This window comes from Falco peregrinus, chromosome Z, assembly GCF_023634155.1.
Source record: "Falco peregrinus isolate bFalPer1 chromosome Z, bFalPer1.pri, whole genome shotgun sequence".
In the NCBI taxonomy this organism is placed as follows: domain Eukaryota; kingdom Metazoa; phylum Chordata; class Aves; order Falconiformes; family Falconidae; genus Falco; species Falco peregrinus.
Window position 1 is genome coordinate 14,064,109 of NC_073739.1, and position 21,063 is coordinate 14,085,171.

The 21,063-nt window shown below is 36.9% G+C and overlaps 1 protein-coding gene across 3 annotated transcripts in view; it reads left to right on the plus strand.

Annotated features, from left to right (window-relative positions):
- Window positions 1-14,093, plus strand: part of IFT74 (intraflagellar transport 74) — a 38,465-nt gene extending 24,372 nt beyond the window's left edge. For all 3 annotated transcript variants that reach the window (XM_055790387.1, XM_055790386.1, XM_055790388.1), the window contains exons 15-20: window positions 2,984-3,081; window positions 4,059-4,185; window positions 8,166-8,329; window positions 8,975-9,100; window positions 11,478-11,538; window positions 13,276-14,093. In XM_055790387.1, coding sequence (XP_055646362.1) covers window positions 2,984-3,081; window positions 4,059-4,185; window positions 8,166-8,329; window positions 8,975-9,100; window positions 11,478-11,538; window positions 13,276-13,391 — 692 coding nt within the window. In that variant the 3' untranslated portion in view covers window positions 13,392-14,093. The remainder of the gene's footprint in view (window positions 1-2,983; window positions 3,082-4,058; window positions 4,186-8,165; window positions 8,330-8,974; window positions 9,101-11,477; window positions 11,539-13,275) is intronic.
- The last annotated feature ends 6,970 nt before the right edge of the window (window positions 14,094-21,063 follow it).

A 21,063-nucleotide genomic window follows, 5' to 3' on the forward strand; every position in this document is an offset into this window, starting at 1 on the left:
AGAACGAGTCTCTTACTTTAGAGATTTTATGACAGTTCGTCAAATGAGTAAAAAGACTTTCAAATAACAAGTGAATAATCTATCTCTGCATATAAATGGAGGATAGGAAAGGAGTAGTACACCAATAGTTGCAGAAAGAATTTGGGGAGAAAACCTTCCTAACATTAAAATTCACCAAGCACAGGAATAGAATGCTCAGGAGGATTGTAGCCTATCTAGCATGAGCTGTATGTAAAAAGAGTATAGACAGACATCTGAATTACTGACATATAGTTGTTTTTGTCCTGGAGCAAGAGAATTAATTAGATGACCTCTTGCAGTCTCTTCCATTCAATTTTTTATGAATCTCTGAAACACATAGCACTCAAATGAAACAAGGTCAGTCAGACAGGTGTGAAGAAGAGGAGAGTTGTCTGCAGGAAAACAATGAGATAAGATGTAAATATGGACCTTGTTTAATGTTTTCAAATAAATGCAAAGAAGGTTTGAAAAAATAAAAATACCTTAAAAGGTCCAGAATACCAAAGGAAAGGAGAAAAACACTAGTCAAGTCATGCAGGTAGGATTCTTAGGTCCTAATTTCACAGTATCAGGCTCAGTTTTATAAAGCTATGTAAAGTACTTTAGTTTTGTTCTTGGTTTATGTTTATGAATTTGTGAGAATGCTTTTATTTCATGAAGGTGCTTTTATTTCACTCCTCTGCCTTCCCTACGTATATCCTTTGGAAGATTCAGTATCCTCATTGCCTACAGCTTCCTTGAAAGCAAATGAATAGGTTTATCAAGATACTGCAATCAACAGTTAAGGCCTCTTGCTACGTTGCATGAAAATAAATGGCATCATCTGTTATATCAAAAATAAGTGGCTCAGACTGCAAGAGGTTAATGAAGCATTTGATCACCACTAGAGCACTGAACAGCTAAATGTGGTTGTGAGTTTTGTGTTAGGTTATCTGAGTGATTCTCTTTGTAAGAATTACCAACTTAATTTTTCTAAACAAAAAAGGAAAAAATGTCTCAAATGTTTTAAACACAAAACTGTAAGCAAAAATTTCAGTACTAATACTTTCCTTACTGTCTTTCCCTTAGTTCTGTTTTACTCAGATACTTTTTTAGTGTAGAAAATTCCTGTTTGTATTTCACAGCAACATATAGTATGAAGTATTCAGTAAGCCCTTCGAGGATAGAGCTCTTTTCATTGTTGTTCCTCTTACTAAAGTAAACTTGTGCTATCTTTAAGGTAGCACAAGTTCATTCTGAAGGAAAAGAATATCACAAAGAGAAAATAAATCTTCCCTTTCTAAGGATAGCTTCATTTGCAGCCTGGAGACTTGAGAAAAACAGGCCTGGAAATTACATTATTCAGGACTTGTACTTGAGTAGCTTTTTTTCCAATTGCAGGCTGTTTAAGCTTTGGTTTTCACTGTGTTTCTGGTTACTAGTTCTGGTTTCTAGTTCACAGCAATGTTGGCAAAAGGTAAACCTTCCTATATTCTTGCCAGAATATATACAATATGTATATATTGTATATATATATGTATATACATATATATTTTCTATACATTCTATATGTATATGTTCTATACAGTTACTAGTCAGTGTCAAGTGCACCAAAACTTTATTTCAACTTGTAGAGCCAGCTGAGTCTGCATCAAAACTAGTCATTGTTTTCAGCAATCAGCTGTGCACATTACAAGTGTGCTGTCTAATGCCATTTGTTGACCTCTAAGAATTCCGAGTGTCTTTCATCCTAAAACCTCTGCCTCACAGATGGTCTTTGTAGTATCTTAGTATTGTCCCCTGCCTCCCAATAATGCCTGTTTTGCACTCTAAAAGTTTTAGAAGCTGTACTCTGTGAAGCACCTCTGTTAAGTCTCATGGACAGCGTTGCAGATGATATCAGATATTACAGTAGGTTTATTATCCATAAATGTTTTATTAGTAAAGAATTATAAAATCAGGTATTTTTTTAAAATCCTGGATAGTCTGGGATCCACAGTTCTCTAGTCGGTCCCCATCCCTTCAGGATTTGCTGGTATTTTCATTAAGTAGTCTTCTGTCTTCTTTCTGTCTTCCCAAATAATCCATCTTGAATTTACTATTATTTAATTCTTGTTGCTCAGACAAGCACTTCTCCCCTTTTTCATCCAGCTAGAAAGTCTGCAAATACATTTCCTAGGTGCTCCTGTTTCAGGAGTTTTTCAAAAAGCTGTGTTTCAGGAGGAGACCCAATAGGAGGTGGATGATCATAATTTATGGCCCTGAGTGGCATCTGGATGGACCTCTGACTGTCATGTGCTGTGCCCGGCACCCTTTTTCAGTATGTCTGTCATCAGAAATACCATGTATTATGCCTAGGACACAAATAGAGAGTTCATACCACCATTGCAACTGTCTTGTCAGATTCAGTTGGACACTTATTAGAGTGGACATAAATTAGAGGTGAAGCAAAGGGGCATCATACAGAAAGAAAGAGATGGTACCAGGTGAATATCGGTCTCAGGTCCTTAGCAGTGTTTGGCATTTAGTTTGGCATTAGGCCATTACAGATAATTAAGGCACCTTTTTCCTTTCTTTAGTAGCCCATTTTGATAGCTTTCAGAAAAACGAAGACCAACAGCTTCTGGGACAAGCATTCAGAAAGGTGTCAGAAATGATGATGGAACTCCTTTCTCCTTGCGTGGCAGCCCTCACCTAAACAGCACCCAGGAAAGTGGTGACCTCATGTCATTAATCAGTCAAATATGTGTCTCTGGAAAAATTTCTCTTTCTGTCCTCTTATTCATTCCAACCCTTAAGCTGACAAGTTTCAAGGACTCTACCACCTGTCACTGAAATGAATCTTAATTTATTAATCTTAGAGTAACCTGTGTGAAATTGTACGATTTATCAATTTAATACAGAGTTTTGACTGGAAGCAATGAGGATGTGTGCTGTAGCCAAGAAAATAGAAGCCTGCTTTATCATGTTTATTCATCTCTAGATTTTCTTGAGACTTTTGAAGAGGTGAAGAACCAAGAATTGGAACGAAAGGCCCAAATAGAAGCCAACATTGTTGCACTTCTGGAGCACTCAAGCAGGGTAAGTGCATTTCCCTCCTCCTGTGGCAAGCTAGTTGTTCAGAAGCACAGAACAGGAGAGTGAATGGATAAAAAGGGTGGTGAGTTTTTATATATTTGTCAGTATCTGCATAATAATCTCTTCAGGGGATTAAACATTAAACCATATACAGCTGTAGTTAACAAAAGAAAAAAAAGAAAGATTTGTTTAATTTCTCTTTCTGGGGAAAGGGCTCTGAGTATTAGGTAATACTTGTGACCAGAATAAAAGAAATGTTTGCATAATTGCTGTAACTTGTCATCACTGAACTTGTCGTTATGGCTATAATGAACATTATTTCATTTCTGATAAATGTTTCAGAATGCTGCAAATAAAACTGCTTCAATATTTTGTTTACCTAAAGTCTGCAAATCTCAGTCCATGGGTAGGCTGTCTCTGCTGTTATGTAACTATTGCGATCGTCTCTCTGATCTACTAAAATTATGTCCAGAATACAATTGTATTACTGTGTAATATTTAATGTAACCACTTTAGAAATTGTTCCCATTTGCAATCTGCCATCTTTTCACACTTTCAGAAAATTTTTTCTTTTAACATTTTTTGTTTCCATGGGTTTTTTTATCTTGCAGAAATCTTTCAGCTGAGTAATTCTTTGATTATGTCATCACTTTGTGTTCTAACTCTTTCAGTATGGTATACCATAAGGTATATTTTAGGCAATGACAGTTACTTTAGAAGAGATTAATGTGTGACAGTTTATACTTGCTGCATTTTTGTTTCATCTTCACTGGCACAGTACATCTTTTATCAAAAGTTGGTAGAATGAAAATTGTTTACATTTAAATCACTTCAGATTATTTTCAGAAATTTCAGTCTTTGTAGTATGAAAGGCAAATAAAAGACAGTATAATAGGACAGAGAGTTTTCTACTTGTCCAGTGACCATTTGTTGTTTCAAAGATACAGCATGTTCTTATTATTGTTATTGGTAACACACAGAACGTGAATCATATGAAACAAATTTCATCTGTTACCAGTCAAGAGCTGAAGATTATGCAGGAAGACCTCACTTTCAAGTCAAATGAAATGCAGAAATCACAAAGCACTGCTAAAAATCTGATTACAGGTGAGTTCAGGAATGTATTTTCAAATTAATTCCTTTAAAAAATTTAAATTACCTGAGTTACTACACTATAATAACTACAAGATCAGTGATCTCCAAATATTAAAATACAGTGGCAAGTTGGCTAATTGAAACTCTTGTGCGTAACAAGTTATAGGAGTATTTCACATATTATTAGTAGTAAATGATCAGCTTCCTCGCACAGGTATACATTAAACAGATGTATTTTAATACTGGGCTACAAAGTTCTCTGAGCTGGAAGTTTGACTTTACTAATACTCACCTTGAAATAAATGTTTAATTTAAAAAGTGTTTAATAAATTGAGGTAGAGACTTCCACAGTTATCTAACTATATATAATTTGTAAATCTAGTTCTTAGTATCGCTTACGATTTGTGCTTTTCTAAAGGGGTATGTACCATGGGAGAATAACTGGCAACCACAGTGAGTAGCTCTGAAATTCTCAGGCTTTGATTCTGCAAAATGAATATTCATTTTGACTTCATTTTGGAAATGCTCAAATAATAAAATTAAGTGTAATAATCTGCAGGATCTGGCCTGTATTTTCAAAAAGCAGACAGTATTTTTCTTTCATTTCTGTAACAAGTTTCTATTTAATTCCTTATTTGCACTGCTTATAGTGGAATTGTTCTCATAATTCTAAGCCTTTACCAATATCATTATTGGATCAGCAAGCCTTTCCTTGTTTGTTTCAGTGAAAGGAGGGGGCAGGAATTAAGAATCATAAATCCTTCTGTTAGAAGGCTATTACGTCCTATACTTGGTAGTAATTTTCAAAATATGAGCCTGTGATGTAACTTCAAAGTAGTTATGTGCAAATAAGTTATTATGTGCAAAATGTTACAGAAAGTGATTGTTCTGTTGCCTTTGAACATTTAATGTTCACTCATTTGCCAATACTCATTTTGCACTTCTGGTGCAGTTTAAAAAACTGGGCCATACATTACAGGTTCAAATATGATTTTTGCTTCTTTCACGTAAACATCAATTCTTACTACTTTACAATATAAGGATGTTCTGAAGCACATAGTGCTATAGAGACATTATTGCAGGACATATTTCCTTCTTTACAAGGGGGAAGAAGGAAGTTGCAGTACATAATTTGTAGTAGATCACGTTAAGTGACTCATAGGTAAACTTCTGAAAGCAAGGAGTCACAGATACTGTAATAAATAATTTTCTTCCAGAAATACAGGGAATGTTCAGTTTGCACAGTTAAAGTTCTTCATAGTCCTTGAATTATAGCACAGTCATCTTCAGGATTCTTTTATTTTGATTAAAATCTGGATTTCCGTATTTTCTTGATGTAACAAAGATACAAAAAGTCCACCAGTGGAACCCTTAAAAAAAACTGAAGAAAAAAAAAAAAAAAGAGAGAAAAAAGAAAAGGAAACCATGAAGAGTAAACAAAAGTGCTGATGGCACAGTTTCCCAGAAACATTTCCCTGGGTCACTGTAGTTTGGTCTGAGACTTTGCTACTGTGTACACAGCGCCTGCTAGACACTGCAACTTCATGGCCTATCAGAAGGAACTGGGCTGCATCCTCTTCCTGTCTCTTCCCCTAGAGAAGTGTTGAGGTTTTTTAGTTGTAAGGGTTTTTTTCATTGAGGCTGTTGCTGTATAAGGATAGAATTCACCCCTTCCAGTTTCTTCCATTTTCTCCAGAAAGTGTGGATGGATAGGAGTAGCCCATGGCGCTCTCACTGTAGCTTGTATCAGTGTATGGATAGAACAGTCTTAAGAATCCTTTCTGGTTTTTTGGCTTTTATGTTACATGATATTTTGTGTTCCATTTATGATACATGTAAAATAAATCCCTATTAGTCAGCTATGTATTATTTAAAAAAAAACCACCAAAATATAAATACTAAAACAGCTATTTAAAATTGAAAATGCTGATTAGGCCTAAATAAATCCTTAGGAAAATCTAAAGTTGTTTTCTGCTATTTCTTTCCAATTTGAATTATTATTATTTTATAATTATATTTTTTACTGGTTTTGATGTTAAAGCCCTGATTTATTGAGATTTATTTTAAGCATACTTAGCATTTATCTTTCTTTAAAACACAGTGCCGTAGGAACAAGGGAAGTAGAGCTGTGGTCTGTTCAGTTGTATTTTAGGATCTGACATTGACCAGTACCAGGAACCTCAAAGTGAAACTATGGGCAGTTATGAAATATTCTAGATACAGGGACATTGTTTTCTTAAGCCATTTAGGGTGGAAGGCAGCAAAAACATTGAATCACAAACATGCAGTGCAGTTCCAAACCTTTTATTTTTAAACTCTTCTCACCGGTAATGATAAATTTTCCTATTTATATAAATGCTCTTTGGATATACCAGACCCTTTCAGTCTTACCTTATGGAATTATGTTCCTCAGAATAATTACAAACTGTACACAAAAATTTTGTAATTTTTTTATTTTGAGGTTCCTAAAGAAATCATCAAAGCACTGTATAATAAGCCAGAAATGTTGATTAAAGGAAATATTTCGCTCTAAGAAATCAGTATATGACGTAAATACACAAGAGGATCTTGTCCTGACAGGGTTTTGATCGAGTGAGATTTTCCCGAATAATTCCACTAAGGAAGCCATACCCACAGGTTCTGAAAAGGTGACATCTCCCTCTGTCACATATGTACATCCACTCCCTTCTGCCGTGAAGATCTATACTGCCTTGGTTAAGTTGGGGGAAAATTTCCTACCCTTTTTCCTAGTGATCAGCACAAATCTGAGTGTGTGAACAAAATACAGTCTATGCTGAGAGAAGTTTTTTGGTGCTGTCTCGTCCCTCCTGGCAGCCCACTTTGGCTGGTATTTTAGAAGGTAGAAAAAAACCCTGCATGATTTGTATCATTCTTCTGAGTTAGGCACAGCTCTGAAACATAAGGTTATGTAGCCACGTGTTTAAATGTTCAGGAATACGAGGAAAACGATGACGAGGCAGCAGGTCAGAGAGCTGTCCAAAACAAGTCTAGCCATATCTAGTCCTTCGACACTTAGGGTGGATAACTTATCCCCAAAACTGGATCAAAATGTATTTTTTATTTTGATTACCTTTATTTTGTCCTTTCTTAAGCATCTCATGTCTGAACAGTTTAGGTCTTTATATCTATCTTCATATAAGAATCTATCCATATTTCTAACTCCTTTAATTACCTGTATCTGTTGTTTCATTGTAATGGATTGTCCAAAGTAAATGCTGTATATTATAGCACCTGCTCATTTTGTAAACTATGATAGCTCTTACTCAGTGGAGATAAGGAAGTGTTTTCCCTGCACAGAGCGAATACTTAAAGCAAGTTTGGCTATTTACTCTCATAAGACTAAGTCTAACCATATTACCAGGGGTCCTCAAACTACGGCCCGCGGGCTGGATACGGCCCCCCAGGGTCCTCAGTCTGCCCCCGGTATTTACAGATCCCCCCCGCACCCCCCCCGCCGGGAGTTGTGGGGGGGAAACCAAGCAGCCGCAGATGGCTGCCTGCTGCTGCATCCGCGCCGGCCCCTGGTTAAACAGTTTGAGGACCCCTGCCATATACACTCAACATAAATAAAAACAACATGATGCTAAAAACCTGATTTTTTTAAATTGTCTGCATTATTGCAGTCAACATTTTGTAAGGTACAACCACTGCTTTGAGACTTGAAATTGACTGATGCGATAAACAACTTTAACAAATACAAATACCTCACTGTGTTACAGAAAATCACCACATTTTCATTACTCTTGACTTGAATATAATATAGTAATTGTAATATAGGAGTCTGACTTACAGGATGATTGTGAAGATCAATTTTTTTTCTTTCATTCACATTAACATTCCCATTAATATCAAAATCAGAAAGATAAGGAGTTGTTTGTATTGTTTAAGTATAGTATAATTCTTCTATACTGGGCAGTGTATTATGAAATAAAAAGTACAGTTAATTAGAGATTGTGTATCTGGTGATCTAGAGAGTCAAAAACTGCAGATGGACCTACAGAAGATGGAACTCTTGGAGGGCAAGATGGTTGATGAGCTGGCTTCTCTTAAAGACAAAACTCAACAAACAAAAATGGAGTTGGAGGTCTATAATAATTTGCCAGCTCTGAAAGCATCAGGAGAAGAGAAGAAAAAGGTAATGAAAGGAATAAAACCTTGGATTACACAAAATTTGTGTGCTTTTGAGCATCTAGTAGGGGGAAATCCAAGTCTATGACTGGGAATCCTGACTGGTAGGTGAAAACTGGGCTTGCACATCTGTGCAATGCTTCTCTAGTTATATATGTCACTTATTAAGTGTATACATGTAGCAGGCTATCGACTGCTATTCTTTTTGGTAACTTCTATAAAATTTCCCATTTATTTTAGTGATTCATCTGAACTTTTCTGCTGTAACTTACAACTACCCATAAGTCTGAACATAAAATCTAACACAGAACCCAAACAAAAAAGAAAAATCTGTCCTGAACGTATTTACTGTAGGACAGACTCCATCTAGAGCCCTTCCCATTTCGCATGTGATAAATTTCCTACAAATTCTTAATATCAGTATTACCATTTCTGGTGATGGTGAGCCTACAATCTGGTCATAACTGTTGAATATTGTCTTTAGGACAGAGCATACCTTACTAGAGAAAAGCTATATGAATCCTTTATGTATATGATGCTCTGAAAGGAAGAATCAGTAGCATTTAGAAAGCTGAATTAATATAATTTATCTGTAGCCCACAGCAAGTTAATTCATCCGTTAATCAGTTTGTGTTGGGTTTTTTCCAACTAGAGACTCCAGGATGACAAAGAAAAATTAACAAAACATAGCCATGCTTTCAAGAAAATAGTGGAACACTTGAATACAGAGTATGAGACACTAAAGAGAGAGCTGCAAGAGAATGAGACTCATTGTCAGGTACAGCTCAAGCTAAATACAGTTGTTTCTGTCGTAGTTTCGGTTTTCTCATACACAGGAAGCATTGTATGAACAAAATCTGTTGATTTCTTCTCAGAGTTTTAAAAGTTGTGTTGTAAATGCATAGCCATATTTTCTGTTTTCAAACAAATACGATGCCGATAAATTGCTTGTAAGCTTTGGATTTCAAAGTTACTAGGCAGAAGTCTTTCTGAGCTTAAAAACTGTGTGAATCCTTTGCTGAAATATTTGTTTTAATCTTGCTCAGAGCTCTGCCCCTTTTGCCCTTCCTTTGCTTGACAAGTTTTGAGGACCAACTTAGAAAGAAACTACAGGGGAAAAAAGTCACTACTAATTAGATAAATCTCTTTTGGTTTTAAAGCTATGGTGGTAAGTTTTTTCTTGCAACTGGTACTATTAATTCCATTTCCCTTTTTCCAGTCCTTCTGCTCCTTGGAGACCACTGAGCTTTTAGGGTTTGTTCAGACTTCTTTAAACCCAAGGAACTTTGGTATATGAGTATATTTACATTTCAAAAGTGAAACAGGAAAGAAGATGTTTTTAAACTCTTGAGCAGCTTCTATTCTTCCATTATAAACACCCATAAATTGCTGTCATTTTGGCAACAGAACTTCACTGCAATGTAAGTCTCAATGCACAGAAGGAAAATGGATAACTTCAAAATAATTAATTCCCATTTTTCAGCTTATTTTCTCTGCATATCACTGATTTTTATTGTTTCTGGTTATTGAGATCTTTGTCTTTTAGAACTGTTACTTTTTTCTGATTCGGTTAAAAGCTGAAGATGGTATTTATACATGTTTAATTTAACATTCTTCTGGAGTGAACTTTATGGACTGGATGAGAGTGCATAGCTCTAAATGGGAAGGTGTACATATACATTTGTAGCATATGGTTATTGTGGGATAACTCTAGGGTGATGTTATAAATCCCCAAAGCTGCATGACAAAGTTTGCAAGACTTCAGATACTGTATAATTTTTTGTGCCAAGATCAGATTCTTATTCCTAGAGATTACATAAATCAGAAATGGATACCCAGTGTTAATTACTTGCATAATGGTGCTAAAAGGTTTGTAAAAAATAGTAATTGTACAGCGTTTCTTCAGTTCATTAAGCTGTGGCAGTTCTATTTCAATGTGTGCAAAAAGGTTTTGTTTCTTTGATTTTTACCTCATGAGTGTAACTGTCATAAGGATGAGTAAAGGTGTATCTCAAAATAAATAGCTGAATAGTTGACATGCATCAAGCATTTTGAAATACAAATATCCTTTACATATTTTGAGGGTATGGGCGATTTTGCAAGCAGTTGATTGTATGAGTTGTGGCCTTCAAGGAATTGCTATAAAAATGCACTGCATATTTCCTTTGATATATATCAGACAGTATTTTAAGCTTAGACTCCTTTACTGGCTGTATTGCATGTAGCAACAGAAATACCATATTTTGGAAATAAAGGACTGCCATGTGTGCTGTGAACCGGTACACTAGATAACTGATTCTTCACTGTAAGATTTGCAACTGATCTGATATCTTCTAGCTGAAGAATAAGCTTTTAAATAAAAAGTTGAAGTATTTTCCTGATTTATTACCTTAGCTTCCACTGAAAGTTTAGTCTCAGAATGATTTTCAGTTTTTGCATTTAAAAATAACATCTGCATATCTTGAAATGCAGAACCTTGAACAGCAGCATCAGAAAAACAAATACAAAATTGTATTGTAAGGAAGCAGCCATCAATATAATGTCCACATTAGTTTCCTGTTGATGTTGAAAGTATTGAAGAAGTGCCAGCACTTAGCCCACACTCCTACAATCTTCTCGCTGCAGCTCTGTTCTTATCACAGTTTCTGGCATCAGACAGGAAACTTAACTATGGAAGTAAGGAAGTTTCTTCTGTGTAGCTCAAAGTCCAAGACAGTGTCAGGAAGTATTGTATCTTTGGTGATTTTAGATCTTACTGATTTTAAGAAGAGATCATTTAAATGATATGAAGTATTATGAGAATTAGTATCTCCCTGCAGTGTTCACGTCTTTATTTCTGATTTGCTTACACATTTCCCTATATGAAAAGTCTTGAATTCTCATCTGGTTTTTTTCCTTCTATCACTGCAGTTGCATGCAGTGGTTTTATATCAATAGATCTATGAAGTGCTAAATTATGTACAGGTTAATCACTGAGAGCTTTATAAATAATTTTGCTATTGTTTCTCATTTCTGTGGGGTTTTTTGTAAGAAAACTTTGACCTTATCAGGTGATAGAGTACAAGGTATTGATACAACATTTGGGGGAAATTCTTTGTGTAATGTACATCTGTAATAATGATCGGTTTCATTTTTGCCTCTTTTTATGTTTTCAGCTTACAAATTTGGAGAGGAAGTGGCAGCACCATGAGCAAAATAACTTTATGATGAAGGAATGTATCCTTTTCTTTCAGAAATACAGTAAAATTCATGCACTGTATTAATTGAGGAAGAAGTCTGTTTCCTCCAGCAGCATAAGACAGGACGGAGTGGGGAGGAGATGGGAGGAGGGGAAAGGCAATGCTTTGCAAATGTCTGGTTAGGTGATAGATATTACATAACAGCAAAACTTGTATGTGTTGCCTGAAACAATTTTACAGCAGTCTGAAGTTTTCCCTGTTGGGTCAGTTTTGCCATTGGGTTTCATATGAAGATGATCTTCACGTCCGTCCAGTCTTACCTGAAATTATCCAGCAAGTGTAGCATTGCTTGAAAGTCTGTATAGTATGGTGACTTTGCATGGCATTTTGCAGTTTTGAAACACCAAAATATCAATGATGAAAAAGTAAACATCAAATTGTATGCAGTTAATGTATTTCTTATCAAATAAAGAGGGATTGGATTTTAGAGGGGAGAAATTTAGGTAAATGTGGTAAGATATGACAAGGAGATGCTTTAGCTGCAAAATGGGCTGGAATAGGGGAACTCTTGTAGCTCTCTCATTATGTGATGCTAATTAAAGAGTTACATTTCACTAATCATATAAGACCTTCCAAAACATCAGCAAAATCTTATTTGGTGCAAGTGACTTTCGTAAGGCAGTTTTTGAAAGTAGCAAAAGCAGTGAGGTTTTTTTAATTAGAACTGATTGTTCTTCTTATCTCGTACTGTTCTCCATATTTATTATAGAGATCTGAGTAGAGCATAGATGCACTTTTATTTTACATTCCAGGGACTTTGAACTCACTGCAACAAATTCACCTTTTTACAATTATTTAAGAAGCAAAAAATCTGAAATCTCAAAGATGCATAGAATCACTGTTATATGGTTATAGTACAAATGTAATTGGCAAAAGTACTATCAAAACTAGAGTGTACCATCCAGCATTGTGTGTTGGATAATAGACATTGCTACCTGTCTCAGAAAATGTCACGAGAATATATTTCAGGCAATTCTATAATAGCCTAGCCATCACAGGGGAAAAAATACAGGATCTGCATACCATTACCTTTTTCATATACCAAATACTCCATTTTTCATATCTGGTAAGTGCTCAAATTCTTAGAAAAAAATCTGAGAAATTGGACAACATAATGTAATTGGAGTCACCTCTATAAAAAAGTCTCTACAGGAATATTTTATTAAGACAGGAATCTCAGATTCTTATTTTTTCTAACAGAAAAAAACTCTTAAAGCAATCCAAAAGAAAAAGTTGATCAGGATATTAAAAGTGCCTCCTAACTTGCTGCAAGGAATTACCTATCCAAATGCAAACCCTTATACAGAGCTTTATGTCTGCTTGAGCTAGTGGAAAGAAAGGTCCTGCTTTCTCACTGGGACTTTCGTAGCCGGAGTTCTGAAGTGCCAAACTGTGTGTCAGTAAATAGCTGAGTGCCTTGAAATGGTTTTGTTTGCAGTGTGACAATGGGCAGAGTCTTCCACAAGGAACTTATTGCCTATATACATAAAAACAAAACTGACTCAGGCATGTAATCTTTGGGGTTTTGCCATGCTTGGCATGAGATGGGAGCTAGTAAATTGGTGTAAATCTTTTAGACCCAGTTATGAATTTTTTCCATTATTTGCAAACCTTGACGGTTTTCACAGAAGGAAACTTACTGTAGTTCCCTTATGATCTCTAATTATGCTAATATTTGTACTGGCAGTTTGTTTCCTTAATTCTTTTTAATCAGTCATAGCAACAAAAAGTCAGGAGAGTGACTACCAGCCAATAATGAAGAATGTGAGAAAGCTGGTCACGGAATACAACAAAGCTCTCATAGATGCCTTACAAAACACCAAGAACTGAACCCAGGCACTTCCTTCCTGCCCCAGTGGACCAACAATGAGAGATGTGCACAGGCAACATGGAAAGCTGGATTACTGAGCTCATTCACTCACTGCTACAGTGACAGTTATTCCTAAAAGTATTTTTCCAGATTTTTAGAACTGAAGGGTTTTAATAGTATCCCTCCTTTTGCAACATTCAAAAATTTTAGAAATAAATTTCTGAATTTTTAGAAACTTGTAGAAATATAAAGGAAGTGCTGCACCTAAAAGCCCATTGCTGAATTGCATCTTAAATGTGAAATGTCAGTCTGCTTTACACAGTGAATCTCTAATTGTCTTGTAGTCCTATCCCTGCCTGACAGGCTGTCATACATGTTAAGTGGAGTATATAATAAACTAAATTCTAATATCAGTAAACCATCCCTATTTAAATAGCAATTTATAACCAGTAAGGAACACATACAAGGATGGCAAGCATCCTTTTAAGTTGGAACTGCTTCATAGTGTAAAGTCTTATAATAAAAGCAAATGTACTTCAGATCTGTCAACAAATTTTCATTTCCTAATGGAGAACTGATCAACTTCCTTATTTTATATTTTGTAATGTAATTACAAGGAGAGAACTGTGATAAAAAGAAGTGAAACACAGCTAATACTGACCTTGTGCAGAGCATTTTATTTTTATAATATTCAACAATAAAGGAAATAACAGAGAAAAGTATATTTTCTGCATTTTTTTCTCTTCTGTTTTCAAGCTGCAGTGCCATATGCAACCTCTACTTTCACAAAATACACAGAAACAGATTCAACATAGAAAAAAACCAGTATACTGATACAGAAATAACAATGTGCTTTATGATGCATACTTTTCACGTTTACGTAAAACAATTTCCATGTATATATTTCCCTTACATTCTACATATAATGTAATTATAAACTACCTATCAAAAATTTCCTCCACCTGGTATGTTTTAAGCAAGTCCTGATCAAAGAGAAAAAAGCTCAATTGACTATAGGTAGGAATCTTAGCCAGACAGTAATCTCACCTTTTACAGAAAATAATAAAAACCAGAAGGGCCTGGATTTATAGTTGTTATGCTTTCTTAGAAAAGTTTTCTGAAAAGAAGTAGACTATATGCTTCACTTGGTAGAACTAGAGTAGACAAAGCACTAGAAAATGCACCGAATCCATTAAAGTAGAAGTTCTGTATTTTTGTTGCTAAATTTCTCCAAATCTATAATTATTTTGAGTGTAAAGGGGTATACTAAACAAAAATATTGAAGATTATTGCAGAAAGCACTGTGTTTCCAAATTCAGCACAGTAAATGCTGCTGTTGTGTATATTTATGTCTGTATAATATTTAGAGATAATGGAACAGGATTTCTATAAACCAAGGTCTGTTATCTAGGGGAAATTCCCACTAATGTCTCTTCCTTCCTGTCAAAGTTTCAGCTATTCCAGAGAGAGCCCGTTATTTATTGAGATAAGGTTGAAGTCTAATATTCTCACCAATGAAAGTATTAGCCAAAGAGATCACCTCCTGATTTCCACATGTGCTACAATAACATATTTTAATGAACAATGGAAAAAAGCTGCAGACTGCATAAATAGGCTGCTTTAAGTCTGCTTTCACTCAGGGCAGGGGATGGTTTTATTCCTTGGTAGCCATTCTGTAAGACAGCATGGTAAAGTTTACAGGTTTTTGTTCTGTTCCCTGTGAGGTGCCTGTCATAAACCCCTCCGTCCAGCATGCTTTTCTTTTCCTTGTTGTATTGAAGAATCTCTGGATTAACTGTTTCTGTCTGAGAATCTCATCAGTCATTCCCTCTTTTAACAGTTCACCATTATGGTCCTGGATCATGGTCGTAGTACCCACGGCTGAGGAGAGCTGGATTCTAAATGGTGAGCTACACAGCAGGTGGTTAATGTCTGTGTAGGAGATTTAGTAACTTACTCCCAGTAGTCAGCTGAGTCACTTGTATCCGTATCTAGTGTCTGAAGTCTCAGTGAAAGTAACCTTTTCTTTAACTCTTTTTATCTTTTTTTTTTAACACAAGTGTAAGTACCAGCCATGTGGCATTTTTTCACTAAGCTCCTGTGTGTATATCAAGACTAATTCAGTCACACAGGTTTGTCTACCCTGGCAATGTTTTATCTGTGTTAGGACTTGAAACTGAGAGAACATCAATTAAGTGGCAGCATCCATGGGGTGGAGAGATCTAAAACCTTTTCTGCTCACCTATCTCACCGTGGCTGAGTGGAGGTAAGGATCACTTTCCTCAGCCTGCTGGCAGTACTCTTCCTAGCACAACCCAGCATACTGTTGGCCTTTTTTGCTGTGCATTGTTCGCTCTTGGTCAGCTTGGTATCCACCAGGAAGGATCCCAAGGTCCTCAGTAAAGCTGCTTTCCAGCCAATTAGCCCCAGTGTGTATGGGTGCCTGGGCTGTTCCTCCCCGGGGGCAGGACTGTACATTTATCTTTATGGAACTTCATGAGGTTCCTGTCTGACCATTTCTTTAGCATGTTGAGGCCCCTCTGAACAGCAGTGCACCCGTCTCATACATCAGCCACTCCTCCCAGCTTTGTATCATCTGGAAACTTGTTGAGAGTGCGCTCTGACCTATCATCCAGGTCATTAGTGAAAGGTTAAACAGTAGGCAGTGCTACTGATTGGCCTCCAGCTGGACTTTGGGCCACGGATCACACAGTGAGCCCTGAGCCAGTTTTCAGTCCACCTCGCTGTCTGCTTACCTAACCCATACTTCGTAAGCTGATCCATGAGGTTTTTATGGGAAACGGTGTCAAACACCTTGCTAATGTTGAGGTAAACATCCACACCTCTCTCCTCGCTGGCTGAGTTACCTACCTCCTTGTGTAAGGCTGTCAGGTTGGTTAAGCTTAATTCCTGCTTCATAAACCCATGCTATGTATTCACGGCCAGCTTTCCATCCTTCATGTGCCTGGGAATGGTTTCCAGAGTAAGTTGCTCCATCACTTTCTCAGGGACTGAGGTGAGGCTGACTGGCCTGTAGTTCCCTGGCTCGCTTTTCTTGGTTTTCCTGAAGATAAGACTGACATTTGCTTTCTTTAAGTTGTCAGAAGCCTCCCCCTATCATAATGGGGGAAAAAAGGTAATGGAGAATGGCCTCAAGATGCCATCAGCCATCTCCCTCTGCACATGTGGGTGCATACAAACAAGCCCCATGGACTTGCGTATGTCCAGTTTAAAAGTTACCTAACCCTGTCCTCCTCCAGGAAGATGCCACTGAGACATTAGAATACCATGTTTGACAGTGTCTTGTCACTCCAAATCTGTTCACCAGCACACTGCATGTAGAAATAGGCATTTCAATTTCAAAGTCTTCAACCAAAGGGTCTGTTATCTTCTGTTATGTTTGTGCTTTGCATGAGGATGAGCATAGGAATGACTGTCATTATTATCCAGCTCATGACGGGACGACACTGCACCAACCTTGTTCCCATATTCAGGGATATCATCATCTCTCCAGGAAAACTGTATTTTTGCTGCCGGCAAGAGCTAATCCTCTTCCTGTTGGTCTTTGTGCTTCATCTTACCTTCACTGCTTTTCATTGTGAAAAAAACCCACATTTTTCTTTCAAAAGGAGTTGACTTTTTTCTTACATTAATGAGCTTAGAATACAACATCCCTGTGAGCAATTCCATACAGGCAGAACACTGAGATTCCTTTTTAGTTCTTTCTGCCTGACAACATTAGTTAATATTAATGCATCTTTGTGCTGGTATGTCCTGTTTCACAACTGGAGGGATATGTTACCAAAGCGAAATTGTTTTAAAGTCTTTCAGTACACTTACATTTTTCTGCTGCAAATATAAAACAAAAATACAAAGCATAAGGCAGGCCTCATGATGAGGCATTAGCCAGCAGAGTATCTTGGTTTGAGGAGAAAGATATTAAAATGCTTTCTTTATTCTGCTTTGAGTGAGCTCCTTGGAAACATCTCACAGTGATAAAGCATCTGGGTGGGGTGGACATCATACAGTTGGAGGAACATGTGCATAATGTGAATACTAGTTGAAGGCAGAACGCTATATACATTGCAGGTGGCAACTCCAGCCAAAGCAATGCTGCGAAATGCAGGTTAATCACTGAGAAGGGGAATTGAATTGGTCCCAAACAAAACAGTTATCATCTTTTTCTTCTTCGGTAAAGAAGAAGGAAGCCTTTAAGCATTTCATAACTGCAGAGGTGATCTGAATTCAAATCCCAGCTTTGATCAATCATTCGTTGGGACTGACAAAAGTTTGGGAGGAGAGGAAGAAATGTTTCTTGCCCTGACTTGCAGTCCACAGTTGCAGGTTCTCCTTTCAGGAAGAAGGACAAACTGGACAATGTGCCAAATGTGTGAAATGGAGGAAGCCTCCCACATTCAAAAAAAAAAAAAAAAAGACAGACAAAGAAATGTGAAATGAACTGCTCTTGTTTCCTCTTGTAAAGCTAATTCCTTGAAAGCTACATTCATTCAAAGTGGCTGAGCTTGATTTGCTGAGCACTGACATCTTTGGATGAGGCCCAAGATTTCTGCTGTGCAGCAAAGGGTAGGTATGGTGCAAGACTTGAAAAACTTCGGTCTCTAACATGCAACATGAGTTTGCCCACAAATACTACTTCAAGTGAGGTGAAAGGGACTCAGAACCTCTGAAAATTAGAAAAAGAAAATTATTATTGTACCAGAAATTATCAGTAGTATCAGTCACCCCAACAGTTATGCATGAGAGACAAAATTCCAAATAAAACCTTCAAAATTTCAGTATCCTTCCTGTTCCTTCTTTTTCTACCAAATTAAATGAAGAAAGGGTATTTAAGGGCTTGGACTTGAACAAGTTTGCTGTATTTAGTATTTTTTTTAGGATTATTGAGCTGAAAGTTACTGAAGTTCTTTACCTATAAGCAAATCTACATTTTAACTTCTTACCTTAAGATGAGACGTGCATGTTGTTCACACTTCCATATTTCAAGAATTGCTAAAGTTACGTTGTTCAAACTCCAAAACAACTTACTATTCAGAAATCTTTATGTCATACAGAGGACTGAAGGTAAAGCTGGAGCATTCAAGAGAGGGAACCGTTACACTGCAGCTCACCAACAGTGTGCGAGTGGGGTCTCCTATATCAGTACGAGATTTTAGCCAGTCCCAGTTTGGCACAAATTGGAAGCAGAGCCAGGTGGATAGCAAATGTATCCATAAGTTGCACTTACTAAATGCTTGTTAAAGTTAAATAAAGTTAAATGATGCAGTCATCAAACAAAAATTACCCTTAGAATTGCATTATCAGTGTGAGATTAATTCAGTGGAAGATAGTGGGTCCTGCAAACAGGTTTTTACGAATGAATTTTTGTAACCTTAATGGATGAAAGCACTAACCTTGAAATTTAATTAACATGGCACATTTCCTGGTCCTTGGAAGCAACAGTCAGGTCTGCAAACTTCAGGCACGTTAAGTGGCTTACGCAATTAGTAATTATCTCTCCAGAGGAATGAAATTTACCTCATTTGGGACGGGCTACTTTAGGCAGTCATATTTTTATTGCTGGGCATCATTGGGGTGATGAACACACAGACTCGTTAGTCCTTCAAAATGTATTGTAGAAAAATTAAGTAGAAACAGAGGAGAAAAATGGTGAATGTGAATGCTAGCTTCTGTGCGAGCTCTGCTTACCTCCTGTTAGATGACGCCTTTCAGGCTGAAGAATCTCTCCAGACTTGCCTCTGAGGCAGCAGGAGTATTGGCATTGCTTACCTTTGTGTTCCCAGAATCTGATCTAATCTTGGCAGAGAAACAGAAGCTTGATTTGGGGTTAATTTAGCACATGTTCAAAATTACCTGTTTTAGCAGATCTTTTAAAAAAGCAGACGTGCTTTAAAACAATAGGCTTAAAAAGCAATGGCAAAGATGAAGGTTTGTCCTTTTCATACAGACCAAGTGGGATATAACTAGCTTGTCTTTTCTCACTCATGTGACTTCATACGGATGTTGAACATCAGTGGCCATCACCACTGCTGGATCTTAACTTCCTTTCTCACACTTTCTGCAAGGTATATAAATAATATAATATAAATATTATTTATATAATATATTAAAATTATTTTATATAATACAATAATATATAACTATATAATGTATAAATATGAATTTATATAAAAATATAAATATACAATCTATATATCTGCAAAAATAAAAAACTATTTTTAAAAATAGTTTCAGTCCCTTTTGTCAACAAAGAATTGGGAAACAAAAATTCTTTTTTTGTCCTGCTGACATCTACATGATTTTTGTCCTGCTAAAATCTACATGAAGCCTATTTCAGCAAAACACAAGTGACTCACAAAGTAAGTTTACACAGTACAGACCTTAGCCAAACAGCCCGACGGCCTTCGCAATGACTTTACTGACTTAGAGGACCTAAATTACTCTTGTGTTGTTTCATCAGCTGCACTTTCCCTGTGAAAGAAACCTAAGATTCCCATAAGACCCTGTGTTTTAATTCTGTTGTAGTAAATTCCCTTCCATTTCACCAGCAAGGAAGACAGGAAAGCAACCTGTTTGGCTAAGGCTGTTCTGTAGGCTGCTCAGTACTCTGACATTTTCCAGGCTATGGTCTCCTGAAAATCTAAGAGAAGCTCTTTTTTGAGAAGAAAACAAAAGTACTGAGCAAAAAAACCTTATCATAGCTGTGTTTGCAATCCTGAGCTACATTTTGAATATGTACATGCAGGAGAGGCTCTAGAAAAAGAAGTAACTACACCTCCTCAGCATGTGCTGCCAAGTCAGGAGAATGAGATGCAACAGAAACCAGACTGTTACCTTTTCTGCCCCACCTTAAAGTTTCTCACAATCACCTACTACAATATCAGCACTTCTCCACACCGTCCCTTTGACATTAGTATCTTTGACTATGTACCGCAGAAACCCTGATCTCCCTCCAGTTCCTGCACTGCCACTGCATTGAACAGGAATAGCCCTTGTCCTGACTGCTTAGACCAGCAACCACACATGTCCTCTGGCTGGCCACCCGGCTGCTGCCTCTCACTTCCAGGTGATCCGAAAGAGGTGGCTAAGGGGCTGTCGTTGTCCTCAGTGGCATAGGCTGTTCTGGAGGGGAGAACAGGATCTGTTTAAGAAAAACGTAAACAACTCATTTATGAGCTTCTGCTTCACATTAGCTGATTGTAGTGAGTAATAAATAATTCCTAAAGTTCCTTTACTGCCTCCTACTAACACACATTAATATCTTGTCAAGGCCAAAGTACTGGCTTGTTTCCAAAAAGCATAATACAGCCAGACACTGCAAGAGGATATGTGCTTTCTGCTAACACATCTACCTGATTAAAGAAGTGCAGAGTGGCATTGTTTCTTTTTCCTCCTCACATAATTCCATGCGTTACAGCATGTATGAATGGATTGTCCTTGAGAAAAGCGTGCTGCTTATCTAAAGAGGAAAGCCTGGTGTCAGGAGTTCAGGGCACTTGACAAATCATAAAATTAGACTTCAGCAAAAAGAGTTATGAAAAGCCATCTTTAATGCTAGGGTTATATTTACATGTTGAAAGACAATTAGTTTCCCTGCTGTATTCAATTTAAAAACTCATGCAGGCCATTGTGATGGGTGTTAAGTCAGATGTGAATTCTGATAGGTATTAATCA